This window comes from Mesitornis unicolor, unplaced genomic scaffold, assembly GCF_000695765.1.
Source record: "Mesitornis unicolor isolate BGI_N332 unplaced genomic scaffold, ASM69576v1 scaffold19017, whole genome shotgun sequence".
NCBI lineage: Eukaryota > Metazoa > Chordata > Aves > Mesitornithiformes > Mesitornithidae > Mesitornis > Mesitornis unicolor.
Genome location: NW_010194530.1, coordinates 8,431 through 23,868, shown reverse-complemented (window position 1 = coordinate 23,868; position 15,438 = coordinate 8,431). Strand labels below are relative to the sequence as shown.

At 34.8% G+C, this 15,438-nt stretch overlaps 1 protein-coding gene across 1 annotated transcript; it reads left to right on the top strand.

Annotated features, from left to right (window-relative positions):
- The first annotated feature begins 824 nt into the window (after positions 1 to 824).
- ANGPTL5 (angiopoietin-like 5) lies at positions 825 to 12,585 on the top strand. Its single transcript, XM_010187848.1, has 8 exons — positions 825 to 1,051; positions 2,822 to 2,969; positions 3,960 to 4,063; positions 4,656 to 4,749; positions 5,594 to 5,694; positions 9,908 to 10,028; positions 11,032 to 11,217; positions 11,743 to 12,585. The coding sequence occupies exons 1-8, from the start codon at positions 953 to 955 to the stop codon at positions 12,060 to 12,062; spliced, it is 1,173 nt and encodes a 390-aa protein (XP_010186150.1). The 5' UTR covers positions 825 to 952; the 3' UTR covers positions 12,063 to 12,585.
- The last annotated feature ends 2,853 nt before the right edge of the window (positions 12,586 to 15,438 follow it).

Below are 15,438 nucleotides of genomic sequence, written 5' to 3'. Positions count from 1 at the left end.
TATCTCCCAGTGGTACAGTAGAAGCTGAGGTTTCCTTTATTCAACCAGACCACAATTTAAATTCTCTAATGTGCAGGAGAGGCTGAAAGTCTGTTGGACTTTTATGAACTTTCCAAGTAATTTACTTTTTGGTTAAAATGCCAGATACAGTTTTTAAGAGACAAAAATAGCATATTTGAGTGTGTTAAATTGTAAGTGCCTGCTATATAGCTTTAATTAAGTTTCTGTGGACTACACCTAATCCTCTTCTTCAGGACACTCTCTAGTACTTTGACTTTTTTCAGACATTTGTCAGACTACTGTCAGACCATTTTGAGATTGACATTGTATTTGAATGATTGTCCCACTCTCAACCCTTCTGTTACGAAGAGTGGACTACCAGTGAGACCAAAAGAGTGCTATTTCCTCCTGGTAAACAATCTTCAGTGTAACACAGATTATTATTTTAAAGTAATATTTTTCAGTTTTCTATTCAGAATCTGCTTTTAGGACATATTCTAAAATTGCCTCCGTAGCCAGCCCTCGTGCACGGCCATCACACCAATGTAAATGCCTTCATTTTAATGATAAATACCTTTGTAAAAAGATAAAAATGTCGATTAATACTTGTTCTCTTCAGTAGTTCAGACTATTCAATAGCAAATATATACCAGTACTCAAAAATAGCATGTAGGAAAATCTGTCCCAGTTTTGTGACAATGAAAGTATATGTTTTTATGTGTCATGTAAAGGTGATAAGCAGTAATTGCAACCAGGATACAAGCAGTAGTATACAAAATCTACTGTGCGGTTGAAATGTGGTTTATTAAACCCAGGCATTACAAGAGTAGTGTGCTGGCTGCCCTTTGTGCTGTAGACATTCCCAAACAGTTAGCTCAGGGCTTCACAGTGTACAATCCTTTCTGCCGAAATTTGAAACCCGTCAAAACGTTAGCATTTCTTCAAGTAAAAGATGAGCTGCCTTAGGGTAACTTCACTGATGTGTCTTAATATATTTTTATTTGGTTTAGGAGAGACTGTCATAAGTGATGTCAAGCCTTGTTCAGCTAAGGTAAGATTTTCAATTACTTTGCATAGATAAGATAATGGATGTAACTGAATGATTTCGCAGAAAAGTAACAGATGGTTTTAAATGTAGATAGCTTTATTCAGGATAGATACAAAAATACGGAAGGACCAGGTATTTTCAGATAGAGAAAAGTAACTACAGTGAAATTGTATGAATTCAGTATATTAGAACATTTTTGTCTTAATGCCCATTACCACAGCTCAGTTCTTAGCCCATATTTTTAATCTCATCTGCATGACTGTAAACGCAGAGTAACTATTGGTTTTGGCAGAGTCACCATTTTTGCTTGAACTGCTGAGGTCAGATTTAATTGCCTGTTTCGCTTTGGCTTTTGCTAAAAACAAATATTGATTAAAAATATTTGCTTAAGAGTATTTAATTGAACATCTGGTGAGTAGCTGTGATAAAGCCCTGAAACAAACCATAATTTCAAGTGATCTATTTATAATTTTCAAGTGATCCACTTATAACTTTTATAGAATTTTTCTTCCTTTATTTTGTACTTATTTCAAGATTAAAGAAACATATTCTTTTAGTTCTCTAGCATTTTTCTCCAGACACAGAATACAATTACATTAATAATTCAGAAAACTTTTTTTTGGTAAAATCTTCTTGTTAATAGTTTTATGCAATTTTTAATTTCACTTTTTAAAACCAAAAATCAGGAAAAAAACCTGTTCACTGCTTTGCCAGTGTAGTGCCAATACCAGAAAGGGAAAGGTGAAGCAGGAAAGGAGAACAATTATGTCATAGATGCAGTTATGTTAAGATATATTCAAGTCTAAATAAGTTTTCTTTTTCATTAAAATTGTAAAGTTTCTAAAGGTCCTATTTACATTTGAAAATACAGCTTGTGAACATACTACAATGCTTTACTGAGATTATGGAATTAAAAAACAAATACTGAAATGAAAACATGTTTCTTAGTCTTTTTACAATGACACATATTTCAGGAATTAGTTCTAGCATTCCTTTAAGTGATGAGTCGGAGACATTCCCTTGTTTTATGTCAAACAGCACCATGGAAGAAAAAATATTAAATACAAAAATATTATTTTAAAAGAACGTTAATAGGTGTAACTACTTTTTCCAATGCTTTTACTGTTACTCTTTCAGATAACTGTATGCCTGTAAATAGTACCCCATTATTTTTTCCTCTATAAGAGCATTTAAAATACATTTTTAATGTTGAATTTGTCTGCACATCTGCTTGGGACTGCTTCTGTGCATAGATCAATAACTTGTGCAAGCGTTTCCAAGATAAGAGTCTAAGTAATTAATTTAGAGACTTTAATGAGTGAAAAGGTTTTGCTAATATGTGGTAAGTCTAAAAGTTCCTTTCCAGAGAAAATAACTTCGTAAGCATTTGAGCCGTCTGCTGGGTGTGGCTTGTGAGCTTCTTAAATGTGAGCTACTTAAGTGCAAGATTTGCATGCTCTTGCCTCCAGTTCACAGTGCTCACAGATAGAATACTTTACCAGAAAGGCTGGTGGTATTTTTTAAATTTGTAGAGGTTATTCTTTGCCTATGACATTCTCTTTCTTTTGTGAGGTATGGCTAAGCAGAAGACACTTGTCAGGCCTTGGTCTCAGCTGTGTCAGTTGACAAAAAACTTTATCAGTTGATAAAGCTTTAAAAAAACAGGTTTTCAAGCAAGATCCACAGAGTAACCTACTTCATTTTGGCAGACTGAGCTATTTTATATATGCTTTATGATCAATTTATTTCCCCCTCCGTTGTTTGGTACAACAGGGCACAAGGAATGTTGGAGCTGTGGAGGAACCACTCAAAGCAGAAGAGAAAAATAAACCTGCAGATATTTCAAAACAAAAAGAACAATGCCTTGTACCCTGTGATGTTCAAGCTAAAATGTTACGAGGGGAAAAGCATTACATGTGCAGTATGTATTCATGAAGAATAATCTTAGCGACAAGCTCTGCAATGCCGTGCTATGCAATCCTCTGCTATGCTACGCTATGCTGCGCTAATTTTTTTTGTTATTCTTCTTGAGCACATGTGAAAGCCTTTGACCCTGCTGCCCAAGCTGAGTATTGTTCAGAAAATTTGGGGTGCCCTATTTTTGGGGTGCAGCTGCTGTGACAAAGTTAGTGTCTAATCATGCAAAGCTCTCTTCATAATCATTGGTGAGGACAGGCAAATCCAGGCAGGACCTCAGCCCACCTAAGTCTGTGTGACCCTCTGAATGTCGGTAGCTCTCTCCATTGGAGAGGAAGAGTAGAGTGTCTGTCCTTCATTTAAACATCATACTTAGGGGTGTGGGAGTTAGTTAGTTAAATCTATACTTCAGCTTGCGTTTTATAGATACCTATACAGGACATTCTCCATTCACTGCCTTGACAAACTGCACAGCAAATGATGTAGTCAGCCTCAGGAAAAATTGTTAAAATTCTTGTCTTTCCCATATGATTTTTAATACGTATTATTAATTACCTGACAAGCTTAATTTTGTATTTTTGGCATTTTTGCCTATATTTAGGCAAAAACAGGAGCATAAGAAAGTAGCAGAGTGCGTGAGTAAATGTAGGATGACAGGAAACACTATGTATTTGTCTTTTATAATTTGTATTTGTATTCCTGTGGTAGCCATTGACTGGTTACCCAAACTGCTCAAGGATAAGAAGAAATTCTTCAAATCTTAAGAAGAGCCATCTCTTCTTAAGATGTCTTCACTGCAACCAGTGAAACTGAGGTTCTTAGCATCTCTGAATTTAATCTGTAGTCTCTGAAATACTTTCAGATCATTTTTAGGTACCCTAAAGTTAAACACCTTCAAAATTGACCGAGATATCATAAATAAATGTGTCAATATTCACTCCAGAATATATGTAGATTTATGATAACAAAGTGCATGAACACATTTCTTTTAAAGGAAATTTGCAGAACTCTCTTGTTGAATATGCAAGAAGTACAAAAAAAATGGTAAGAAACATGATGGATGATCAACAGTCTTCTTTGGATTACCTTTCTAATCAGGTACCTTTTTCTTAAGCATACAGATGTTTATTTTTTTATTTTTTGTTTTATTATTTAGCACTAAGGGTATTGTCTAACTGACAAAGATTAAGCATTTATATTTTCATTAAAATCATAGAGTTACAGTCTCCATGAACATTCCTGGTACCTCGGGTAAGATGTCAGTTCCATTTCTAGAAGGAGTGATTAACACCACCTGGTCTGTAACGTACTGTCATCCATGGCAGTAGGGCAAGTGATGGACCACTCCTCCACATCTTTTCCTATCTGCAGTCTTGTCACACTTGTGTATTTACATATTATATTATCATTAACTCTGACAGTAGTTTACAGTAAAGGCTGTGCACTCAGTACAGATAAAAAGCCTGTATTCAGAATGAAGTAAGTTTCTTGAATTAAATGGAATTGTGCCTAAAAAAATATTTTGGTTGCAAAAAGTAAAAATTGGACAATTTTACATAATGAATATATGAATTGCTAACACCACAAAAGTTAACTTCAGATTATATCCACTAGGAGTAAAAAAGAACAACTTTAGAATGTAAAATTCCTCATTGCAACCTATTTAAAGAACTTTTATTTGAATTTGCAGGTAAGTGAACTCATGAACCAACTTCTTCTTTTGAACGCAGAAGTTTTGAGAAAGCATTTGGATCCACTTCCTTACAAAGCAGTTCAATCTCATGGTAAGTATTTTTCACATTTAGTCTTGACCTCTTCCCTTTTATCATTGTATCCTGACATAAAACTAATTAACGCAAAGGTAAGCAATCATAATATTTACAGTATTTATTCTGTGTTTGTATGCACATAGAAAGTCTGGAAAATTTAGGAACTGAATGTCATCATAAAGATGGCTTTAAACCACTTGCAACCAATAATTCTGGACATGCTGTTCACAAGCGGTCTGAGGTTGCTAAATGGCACTTTCTTTTTTAATGAAATAAAGTGTACTCAGCATTTGCAAAGTACCTCTTCAAATGAGATGGAAGTTATTTGAACACTGGACAGTTAATCTTCTTTGTAATGTCTATCCCAATGAAAGGAAACTACCTCTAAGCAGTCAGACTGGCTGTAGAAACTCCTTGTTTGAGTGTGTTTAATGCAAACCTAGCTTAACTCTTACAAGCAAAGGGTTTTTAATGTATACATTATGATATAAATGCTTTTACAAGTATAAATACAAATATTTGCAGGAAAAAGACCTCCCCCAGATAATATGGCTTTTTACTCAGTACAAGTGTTACCTGAATAAAATCTATAAAATAAGACTCAGATATGTAATTTTTAATTTTTGTATCATGCCAGTTAAGATTAGAAAGAACCTTCTTTCTGAGCTTAAGGGAGTTAAGAAAATTTTCATTTATAAGGTAAATTCATGACAAAACATGGTTTTAACATTTGCATGACAAGAAAAATGCTATTTGAGATCATTCATACATTACCAATAAAAATAATATTCTGTGCTTAAGCTGTATTTTTTTTACACTCATTTTGCTATTCAACTTCATCAATTACTTTGTTCTCTAGGATTGGATTGCACTCATATTAAAGATACTGTTGGTTCAGTTTCAAAAACTCCAACTGGTCTGTACATTATCCATCCAGACGGATCAAATTATCCTTTTGAGGTAATAAATTTATCTCTCAGGATAGTAACAATTTGCTTGAGCATATGCACTTAGAATATATTTAATAGATTTTAAATGTTTTTCTTGACAATTTCTCAACAGATGAATACAAAATGTATTAAATCATCCAAATGTGTCTTCCACTACTATAATTTTGTCATGTTTCTCATTTTCTACAAAGAAATTTAATCTCTGTCATAAGATCTCATCATCAGTGTGCATATACATGACAAATGTACCAAAAAGGAAAACCCAAGATATTTTCCAGCACCCCTTTTGGACATTGAGAAGTGCTGTTATTTTCTATTTTAGAGATGGAAAACTGAGGAGCCAAGTGACTGAACCATTTGACTCCTAAAATGTGACCTTTGGCTTTTTGAATTATTCTGCTGGATGACTGTACGTAGTAGCCTTCTTTTGAGATGTGACTCTGCTGATGCCTATAGCTTGGAGCATGATATTGTATAGGCATCTAAATATAGGTGCAGATGTACATTAGTTTGAGGAGTAGGTGGTTAGCTCTTGTCTGAGCATGATTATAACTCAGTCTGAGTCAGAGAGGCATCTAAACTTTTAGCCTTCATATCCAGTTTGCAGGATATACATTCAGGAAAAGAGGATGAAATTCAGCATGATCAGCAGCAGTCATGCTTCCTGTCACCACCTGCATTTTCTGTGATTGCTTGGAGTTACAGTGCTTATCTAGAAGAGAGTTATGGGTTAATTTCCTCAGGCTAAGAGCATTCAGATCCATGCAAACACAATGACCATTTTGTTTCTTCTGTTTATTTCCATTTCAAGCTGTTCTACTTAGGGAAGTCCTTATGCATAGTAGAAGGACAGATACAGCACTTTCAGACATTTAATTTTGCAGTACATGCGGGGGTCATTAGTTTTTGGAGAAAAAATGTGGAGTTTAAGCCAGCTAATAAATAGCAAAATTTAATATCCAACTTTATAGTCTTCTTTTATATATAACAAAGGAAGGATGAATCCCTTTATCGCTAGCCAATTGGAACCCTACAACATGCTACAAAAAATAAAGCTTAAACTGGTTATGAAAAGGCTTCAGAAGTATGCTGGGATCTCAAATGAAAAAAAAATAACTTGGTTCTGCAGACTTCTCATAGAAAAACCTGTCATTATCTCTATACAATGCAGACATCTCAGGGAACAGATCATTGGCAAGTTCCTTCCAGGTAAAAGAAAGGTAAAGACAGGTAGAAGTGTTCACAGAATGACTGTATTTATAGTATGAAGAAAATGCTGCCTACCTCTCCCCAGGATGAACCATAGCACAAAATGCATCTGTTTCAGAATTTCTTCTGGATTGAAGGGGATTCCATTGAGGAAATATTCACACCTCACCCAAAATACTTTTCCTGAGAGATGGTATGACTAATGTATGTGAGAAAAGTGATTTCTCAGTTCACTTATAGCTTTTGGCAAATAAATCTGAAATTATAAAGTTCCTTTCACTTCAAAAGTATTTTTGACATTTTCCATAATTAAAGTTACTCCCAGAATCTGAGAATCAGTAATATGAGTGAAAAGGTTCCTTAAGGAGAATAAGAAACAAAAAGGAAAAATCATAATAATTTGATTAAAAGCACAAGGTAACGATAAATTATAAGAAGAAACATCTGACCTCAGAAATGAGTATCTCATTTCTTGTCTGGTAGATGTTACACAGAACTGAAAAGATAGTGCCAAAAAGTTCTCAGAGTAAAGTATCTAAAATATGTGTGTTCCATAAAGAATGTTATTTTAAGGAAATCTGTTTAATGCAAATTCTTCCATGTGCTGAAGCATAAAAAGGGTACAAGAGAAATGACAGATGAAGAAAAATATCAAGACATTAAAACATAAACAAGAAATTGTAATTCATTTTTAGGGGGTAATCACCAAGAGTTCTGGAAGTTCTGCAGACTAGCAAAATAACAAAAAGACAAAGAAGCAGAACGACATAATAAGAAACTAAAAAAAAAAAGAAGAAAACAAAGCCAGCATGAAAAAAATTATTTCAATGAGGACCTTTTCATCAATAAGCTGTCCTTTAAATGTAATAAACTAATCCAGAATGTCTTTAGAATAATTTGCATAAAGATACCAGATAAATGAAGAACTCCTGTTCTCATGTTTTCATGTCTGAAACCTCATGTTTTCAAAAATGAGTATAGATTTTCATGCTTAACTTGCACTAATGGAAACCTGAATTCCAGGAGCTCTAAGAATATTCAGTTTCAATGGTAGTGGCAGGTTCTTGTCATCTCAGAAAATTAGTCCCAAATTTTCACTTCTGGAAAATTGAATTGTGATCACTTTCTGATACATTTTTCAATGAATAAATTTAGATCAATGATATTTCTGAGGTGGGTCAGACAAAATAAACATTTTTTTGGAATATACTTCTTATACACACTGAAGATGGAAAGGGAAGAAATATTCAGTAGAAGCATCCTCCTGCTCATTAAATTTAAATTATACCTCGCACAGTCATGCCCCTCTTAACCTTGCATGATATGAGACACAGAACAAGCTGTAAAGTGGATTAACTATTATGGGGCTTTAGGAAAGAAAATGGCATCATTTCCAGCACATAAGGGACTAAGAAACAACATAGCGATGACTTTTTGTGTATCTAGTTCATATTTTCACTTAGCTGGTGTATATTTTGGTGCTGTATCTACCTGGCTGATGACCTTTCATGTAGAACCAAATCTGCCCCTTCTGAAAATTATCAACACTCCCACTGATTTATATTGGACTCAAGATTGCTGTTGTGACCAAATGGGCTCCTCTTTGTATTTCTGACTCATAGTGAGAGGAGTAGCCAAGCACACAATCATTTTCTCAAGAAAGCGGATGAGGCAATGGGCTTCTTTTTAATGACTTTTAGGTATTTGCATCTAAATATTCATTTTGGTACCTTTTGTATTACTTTTTATTTCAATTCCACCCTTCTTGGGTGACTGAAATAAGCATGTGATTCTCCAGGGAATAAAGCCCATAATTTTGTTTCATGCACATGACCCTTACTATGATTAATTCAGTATTTGTGTTGCAAGGATTGTTCAGAGCATCCAATGGCACTGACTTAAGATCCAAGATTCCCCAGATTGTATTAAATCACATTGCAGCTCTGTCCTGTTGCTTTCCTGTCACTCTTAAAGAAGTTGCTAAGTCACAGAGGTTCTGATTATGATGTTGATGTGTTCCTGCCAAGGAACAATTTTCTGGCTTTAAGAAAAATATCTGTCTGGTACAGGCAATTGGAGCGCAACATATAAACTGACTGCCACAATTTTTTCAAGGGTTAAACTGACTTCCACTTGGACTTTACTTTAAGCAACTGGCTAAGATCGCAAATCTATATTATTTCTGAAACATGTCCTATTGTGTACATTCCCTGTAACATGAATAAACAGTTCCTACTTTACTCCATCATTTGTGCATCTGCTTACTGTTATTGTTTACTGATAGGCAACATTATATTCTGAACTTACTATTGTTATCACAAGTATTGGGTTGACCAAAAAGTAATTGCATTTTTTTCTGATTAAATGAAAGGCAAATTTTTAATGGGAAACAAAAACTCTGTTAAACTCTAATGAATTTGCAGTTTAAAATGAAGTCTGTTATGTTGCAAGACATGTATATCCTTCTATTGAAAAAACCCCCACAATGACTTTTTAGCCAACCCAATATATACTGGGTTATTGCTATAACTTTTTCCACTTCCTTACTGTTATTAAGGGCTCTACACTTCCCAGGCATCACAAACATTATTTCTAAGGAAGAAGGTAAGATGGTGAGGGAGAACACATAAGAAGTTGTGACTATTTTGCTTTGCTGAAATAAAGGTATATTCAGTGTTAGGGCCTGTATCTCTAATATTTTGCATGCTTAATACATGACATTGCATGTTGCATGCAATACATGTAACATATGTCAAACATTTATTATATGTGATATGAGCAGATATTTGCACACAACAGTTTCTACTGTTTGAGGAAATAACCAAATCAAGCAGTCCAACAAGAACATTTAGGAAAATGCACCTTAACATTTTATTTTCTTTGAGCTTTTTCTTAACATATTTGAAAAGCAAGTTGCTTAGCAAAACTCTGAATAGTTCACATTTATTTAATTAAAATGTTTTCATCATAACAGCTTCTTCAAGAATGCTTAATCATATCTATGTCTGTTTTAGGTTTTGTGTGACATGGATTTTCAAGGAGGCGGATGGACTGTGGTTCAGAAAAGAACTGACGGACTCATTCCATTTCAGAGAACATGGTCTGAGTATCTGGATGGATTTGGTGTCCTTTCTGGTATTAATTTAAAATACTCTAAAGCGCTTTGGAAGCAGGGTTTCTGCTGTCTTTATGTGAGCTATATTCCAAGAAATTGTGTGGGATTTTTAGTAGTATTAAGAGTAAAGATCTTGTTTCTTGAAAGTCTTATTTATACTTATGAGGTTTTTTTCATCAAATCTATTGTGTGATCTTCTCAATAATGACTATTACCCTACTAGAGTCTTTAGCCATTGCCCATCCTCAGTGCCAAAAAAGGTGTTTAAAATGTTGTGATATTTTCTTCCTGAAATAATGTATAAATTGTATTTCAGATTTCAAAAAGCACCTTAGTTGGTTTTAATCACATTTGCAAAATATTTCCTTAAAGCAGACAAAATCAGTAATATTTCACCATAGGGCATGCGAGGTTAGAAACAGAATGGAAATATTTCAGTAACTAATACCAACACAACTGTGATACTACTTTTTTACTGCCACCTTTCATCCAGCAAGTCTGAAACCAGTTTCTTTTTCAGGGGTGTATCTGGGATTGCAATGAAAGCACACAACTTTTAAACTCTACAAAAAAAGTGCAGCTCATATGAGTCAACCTTCATGGAAAAAAGTGTGATTTACAGAGGCATCAAATCTTGAGAATAGGGGCTGAGTTTTGTTGACTTTCATAGAATGCTAACATTTATAATTTCTCAGTATTGGCCTTAGGAATGCTACTGAATTCTGTAAAATCAAGTGGCTCTTTAGCACATCCAGTTTTTGTGGTCTTCTAAGCTATACTGACGATGAACACTCAAAAGTTATGTAGACAATTTTCTAAAAAATGTCACAGAGAAGAAGATGATGCACACATGGATTTCCCAATGAAGTAGGAAGATAACACTGTACCTTCATTAGCCTTTTGAAGACATCAGCCAACTTCTATTACAGTTGGCTCAGGAAGGAAAGTACAAAACCTAGAGGAATCCATTTTTTATTTTACACTTTCTGTTTCTAGTTTATTGATTATATATTTCTGTTTTAGGGGAATTTTGGCTTGGACTGAGGAAGATTTTTCACATAGTAAATCAAAAAGCCACTAGTTTCAGTCTTTATGTGGACTTGGAATCAGAAAATGACAAGCATGCCTATGCATCATATGATGGATTTTGGATAGAGGATGAAACATGTTCTTTTAAGATCCATTTAGGGCGTTATTCAGGAAATGCTGGTAAGAACCTCCTTCTCTAAAATATTTAAAGACACCTGTTCCCTTTCTTAATAGGACAGGGAAAATGCATTCAAAAGAGTAATCCTTAATTAAGACAACTTTAAAAATGTTTATTTCTAATCTGTTTTTCTCTGGTGCATAATGAACACTTATGCAGATAAATGGGGTTTTGGGTACATCAGTGGAAAATTTGAAGTTAACAATCCTTTTTATTTCTTTTGTCCTTTCTTCCACCACTTTTGAGGACAGAAGCCTTTACTTTCATAGCTGATGTGCATCAACAACAATATAAAGATGTTTCATCGAATTTCAACTACTTCCATACTTCTCAGTATTTTATACTTTTTCTTTCCTACATCTTTAACACATTCTGAGCTCAATATTTGGTTCTCTTGAACCGCTTTTGAAGAAATCTATTTTTCTAATAAATTCAGAGGAAAAATTTGTGAGGTATGCAACAAGTAAAAATGTTATGTTTCTCCATAAATAACTCTTTTATCCTTCTGTTTTATCTGTTGTACTTAGGTGATGCATTTAGAGGATACAGAAAAGAAGATAACCAGAATTCAATGCCTTTCAGCACATTTGATGTTGACAATGATGGATGTAGACCAATGTGCACTATTAAAGAGCAGCCTGTAAAGAGCTGCAGTAACTTCAGTGATAACACTGGATGGTGGTTCAACCAGTGTGGCCTTGCAAATCTTAATGGTGTTCATCACTACACAGGCAGATTTCTTGCAACTGGGATTCACTGGGATACATGGACAATGAACAATAAACCAGTCAAAATTAAATCAGTTTCAATGAAAATCCGAAGAACCTATAATGGGTATTTCCATTAGCCTATGAAAATGGAAAGATACTGTTCTTGCTATTATATGGTATAATGTATCACTGTATCATAAACACCTTTCATTTTCACTTGAACGATTCAGTCTTAAAACTTTATTAGATATTTCCATAATACACTTAGTAACTTTTATTATAAAATGTCAGCATTTGTAGTTTTCCTGCTTTAGTAAGAAGGTCCTAAGAAGAATAAGGTTTTCAGTAAACACGTAAAGCTTAGTATTTGTCAGCTTTTATTCAGCTGCCTTTTATGCAACCTTAGAGCCAGTTGGCTCTTAGGAGCGTAATGCTGACTATTGAATGTGGGTTTTTTTCCGTGCTCTCTGCATATCTGAATTGCCAAGATATTTCAGCAAATTTTCTTTGAAAAAGCAATATACCTGCCATTTCCATCATTATATTTTGGAAAAATACCTTTTCTTCACCTTAGTTTAATTTTCCAGAATCAACTCTTCTTTCTACATTCCTTATCAGGCAAGGTAACACTGACTTATTTCAACACATCTGTAAGGTTCTGTATACTCTCAGAGCCTGATTTTTATACAAGTAAGGTAGATACTGACATGCAACTTTTGTATTTGATTTTCATAGTCAATGTGTTTCATAACCAGATTTTTACTGTACTGTTATCTATTTCACAGTTCATTACAAATGAACACTTTTTTTCCAAGGAAAATGTATAATATTCCATATAACCTTTGGAGTTCTAGTTTTTGGATATATGCATCTGATCTTATGTTTTTCATTCTTATTGCCATTCACTTTGTGAACAACCATGTGGTAATGAACAAAACCAATTGGAGTCGCATAAGTACATTTTAAATTGTGTGAGTTGTTTGAATTTAGTCAGTAAAAATAGCATAATATCAATAAAAATGTGAATATTGTCAGTACAGCAGTGTTTGTGGAGCCTGGCATCTATTCTGTAGCAACTGTGCATGGTATTTCTCATGTCTGCTTCAGTTTCAGTAGATCAGCTCTGTAGTAACATGTGGAATTAAATCAGTTACAAAGTCTATGGGTTTCTTCTTGGCTGTCTTGCACTTTGACCAAATGTTAATACAGTAAGCAGAAACCATTATCAATTCAGAACCATGTTTTAGAAGTTATTTCTAAAGATATACGTGGCTATTGGAGGAAATGAAGATTGTGCTAGGGTGTATATACTGTTGCACAGTCAAGAGAGAGAAAAAATTCCTCTTTTCTTCTGTCTGTCTAGAGCTTAGCAACTGGAGATGAAAAGTTGTTGAAAGCAGGTTTCTCTCTGCTCGAGAGCTCTCACAGGCCCTGCACAGGGATTGTAAGAGAGGTGGTATCTCACACTCTTTGGGGAGACTGAATTCTCTGTGCACAGGGGGATTTTGTTGTCAGACCCTGTAGTCTTTGGAATTGGAGGTGGAGTGATTGTATGAACACCCTCTTTAGCCTCCCCTCTCACCCCAGGCTTATTAGGCACACAATCCCTTTCTAACAGCAACATGGACCCAGCAGACTTATAAAGGTAGATATGAAAATGGGAGAGATTCTGCACTGAGATTAGCAAGCATTACAGCAGTACGTCACTGTTACAGAGTATTAATTCTGGCTGCCAGCCTGGATGTTGTCACTGCATTAGGGCTGTTATGTCGGAAAGAGTCCCCAGGCTGCAGTATAGCAATCCTACCAGAGAATGCCAGAGGCTACATTTTACAGAAATTTAATGGCTTTGATGAAAGCCTCAAACTTTGACGGTGGGACCTCTGCTCTGGCAGCCAGGCCCAAGCCTGTGAGCAGAAAGGAAGAATCTAAGTAGGGAATCTGGATCCTGCGTGGAGAGCTAGAGTCTACTGACACCCTGAGGCTCCTTTTGGCTTTATTAGAATCCCTGCTTAAAAATGTCAGTGAAAATTAAGATTGTAGATCTGTACTGGCAAATATTACCACATCTAATTACCAGGTTTAATTTCTCCTTTGTCAGCATTCTTTAGATGAGCTGGTAGTAACAAATCATAGAGGAGATGGGCCTGAAAAGATAACTAAAGCTTTGAATGATCATTCTTTCAAATAGACATCGGATCTTAAGTGAAATTGTAAACCTGTACAAAAAATGAATTGAATTCTCAATATCAGTACTGGGGGGACATGGAAATATTCACTGTTCCTTGGAAGATAAAAAGATGTTCAAGAATATTTGCAGAGACTGCTTTGAACTCAATGCATATGCTTTAATACAAGGAGGTACTGCTCTACTTGCAAGGTCACAAGTAGACACTATTTTCTGTGGCTTAGAGTTCCTTCCTCCCTCAGGCTTGACTTGTGTCGTAGTTGTGCTGTGAGAGCTGGTTCTGCAATATAAATTGCAAGCAGAATGAAGTCCAAATTGCAAATGCCAGTCACGTTTTCACTCCTTTAAATCATCCAGGTATGATTTTCCAATATAATGTTCTTAAGCAAAAGATGGACAATGCTTTATTCCTTTTTCAGATTAGAAACCATGTATGAAAAGAGAGATTGTTATGAATTTCTCCTCTTATATTTGCCATATTATCACACTTAGTGCTTCTGTAGCACCAAACCAAGTAATTAGAAAATAATTAATATATTTTAATGATTTTATTTCCTTTCATGGAGTCTAGCAGCTGAGAGGATCTGGATAAGATTTCTATGAAAAGCTTTTGAGCATTGGAATCTTACAGTTTTATCATCATTTGAGAGTGCCAAAATGTGAGTATTGGTATAGTCTGGTTAGAAAAGCAGAGTGCTAGAGGTTAGTTGGTTGCCTGGTGCAAATCTGAAATCAAGCAATGACAATGGAACATTTTCTATGTGATAGATGGCTACTGTCTTCAAAGGTTCATTCCGTTTCCTTTCTAAGAATAAAACAGCTGTGAAAAAAAACAATGTTTTAGTTAAACACAGAAAATTTACAAAGGCATTAAAGTGATTCCAGGGGGCCTGTGTTTCATATTTACGGCTAATGGTTCCCAACCACCATATATGAGATTTTTGTGACCGTATATTTAGAACTGGTAAACAGCCAGTTATTGCCCAAAGAGTCTTGTTTCAACTAAATAAAAAGGTACATGTAGGGTGCAGCATATTAAGACAAACTGATTGGGAGTGTTCCACATCAAAAGTAGCTTGGTTAAACTACACTTAATTCATTCCAGGAATGATACTCCAGACTATGAGAAGTTGTCTTTAAAGGACATGTAATCTCTGATGTTATGAAACTGCATTTCTTTCTTTTGTTTTCTTTTTTCCAAGAGTATGTCTTCAACTTGTAATTCTCAGTTTGGTGAACTCAATTTTTTTGGCCTAGTTTATGATGCTACAGTAATAGAAATAAATGACAGCATGGTTTCCACAGCCTGAGTACTACTGACGTGG

Excerpts from the sequence above, each read along its gene's own strand:
- ANGPTL5 (XM_010187848.1), top strand. The coding sequence starts at position 953 with ATGAGCTGCCTTAGGGTAACTTCACTGATGTGTCTTAATATATTTTTA. Across the intron at positions 4,750-5,593 it reads CAAAGCAGTTCAATCTCATG|GATTGGATTGCACTCATATT; the intron begins GTAAGTATTTTT and ends TTTGTTCTCTAG. Across the intron at positions 11,218-11,742 it reads GCGTTATTCAGGAAATGCTG|GTGATGCATTTAGAGGATAC; the intron begins GTAAGAACCTCC and ends TGTTGTACTTAG.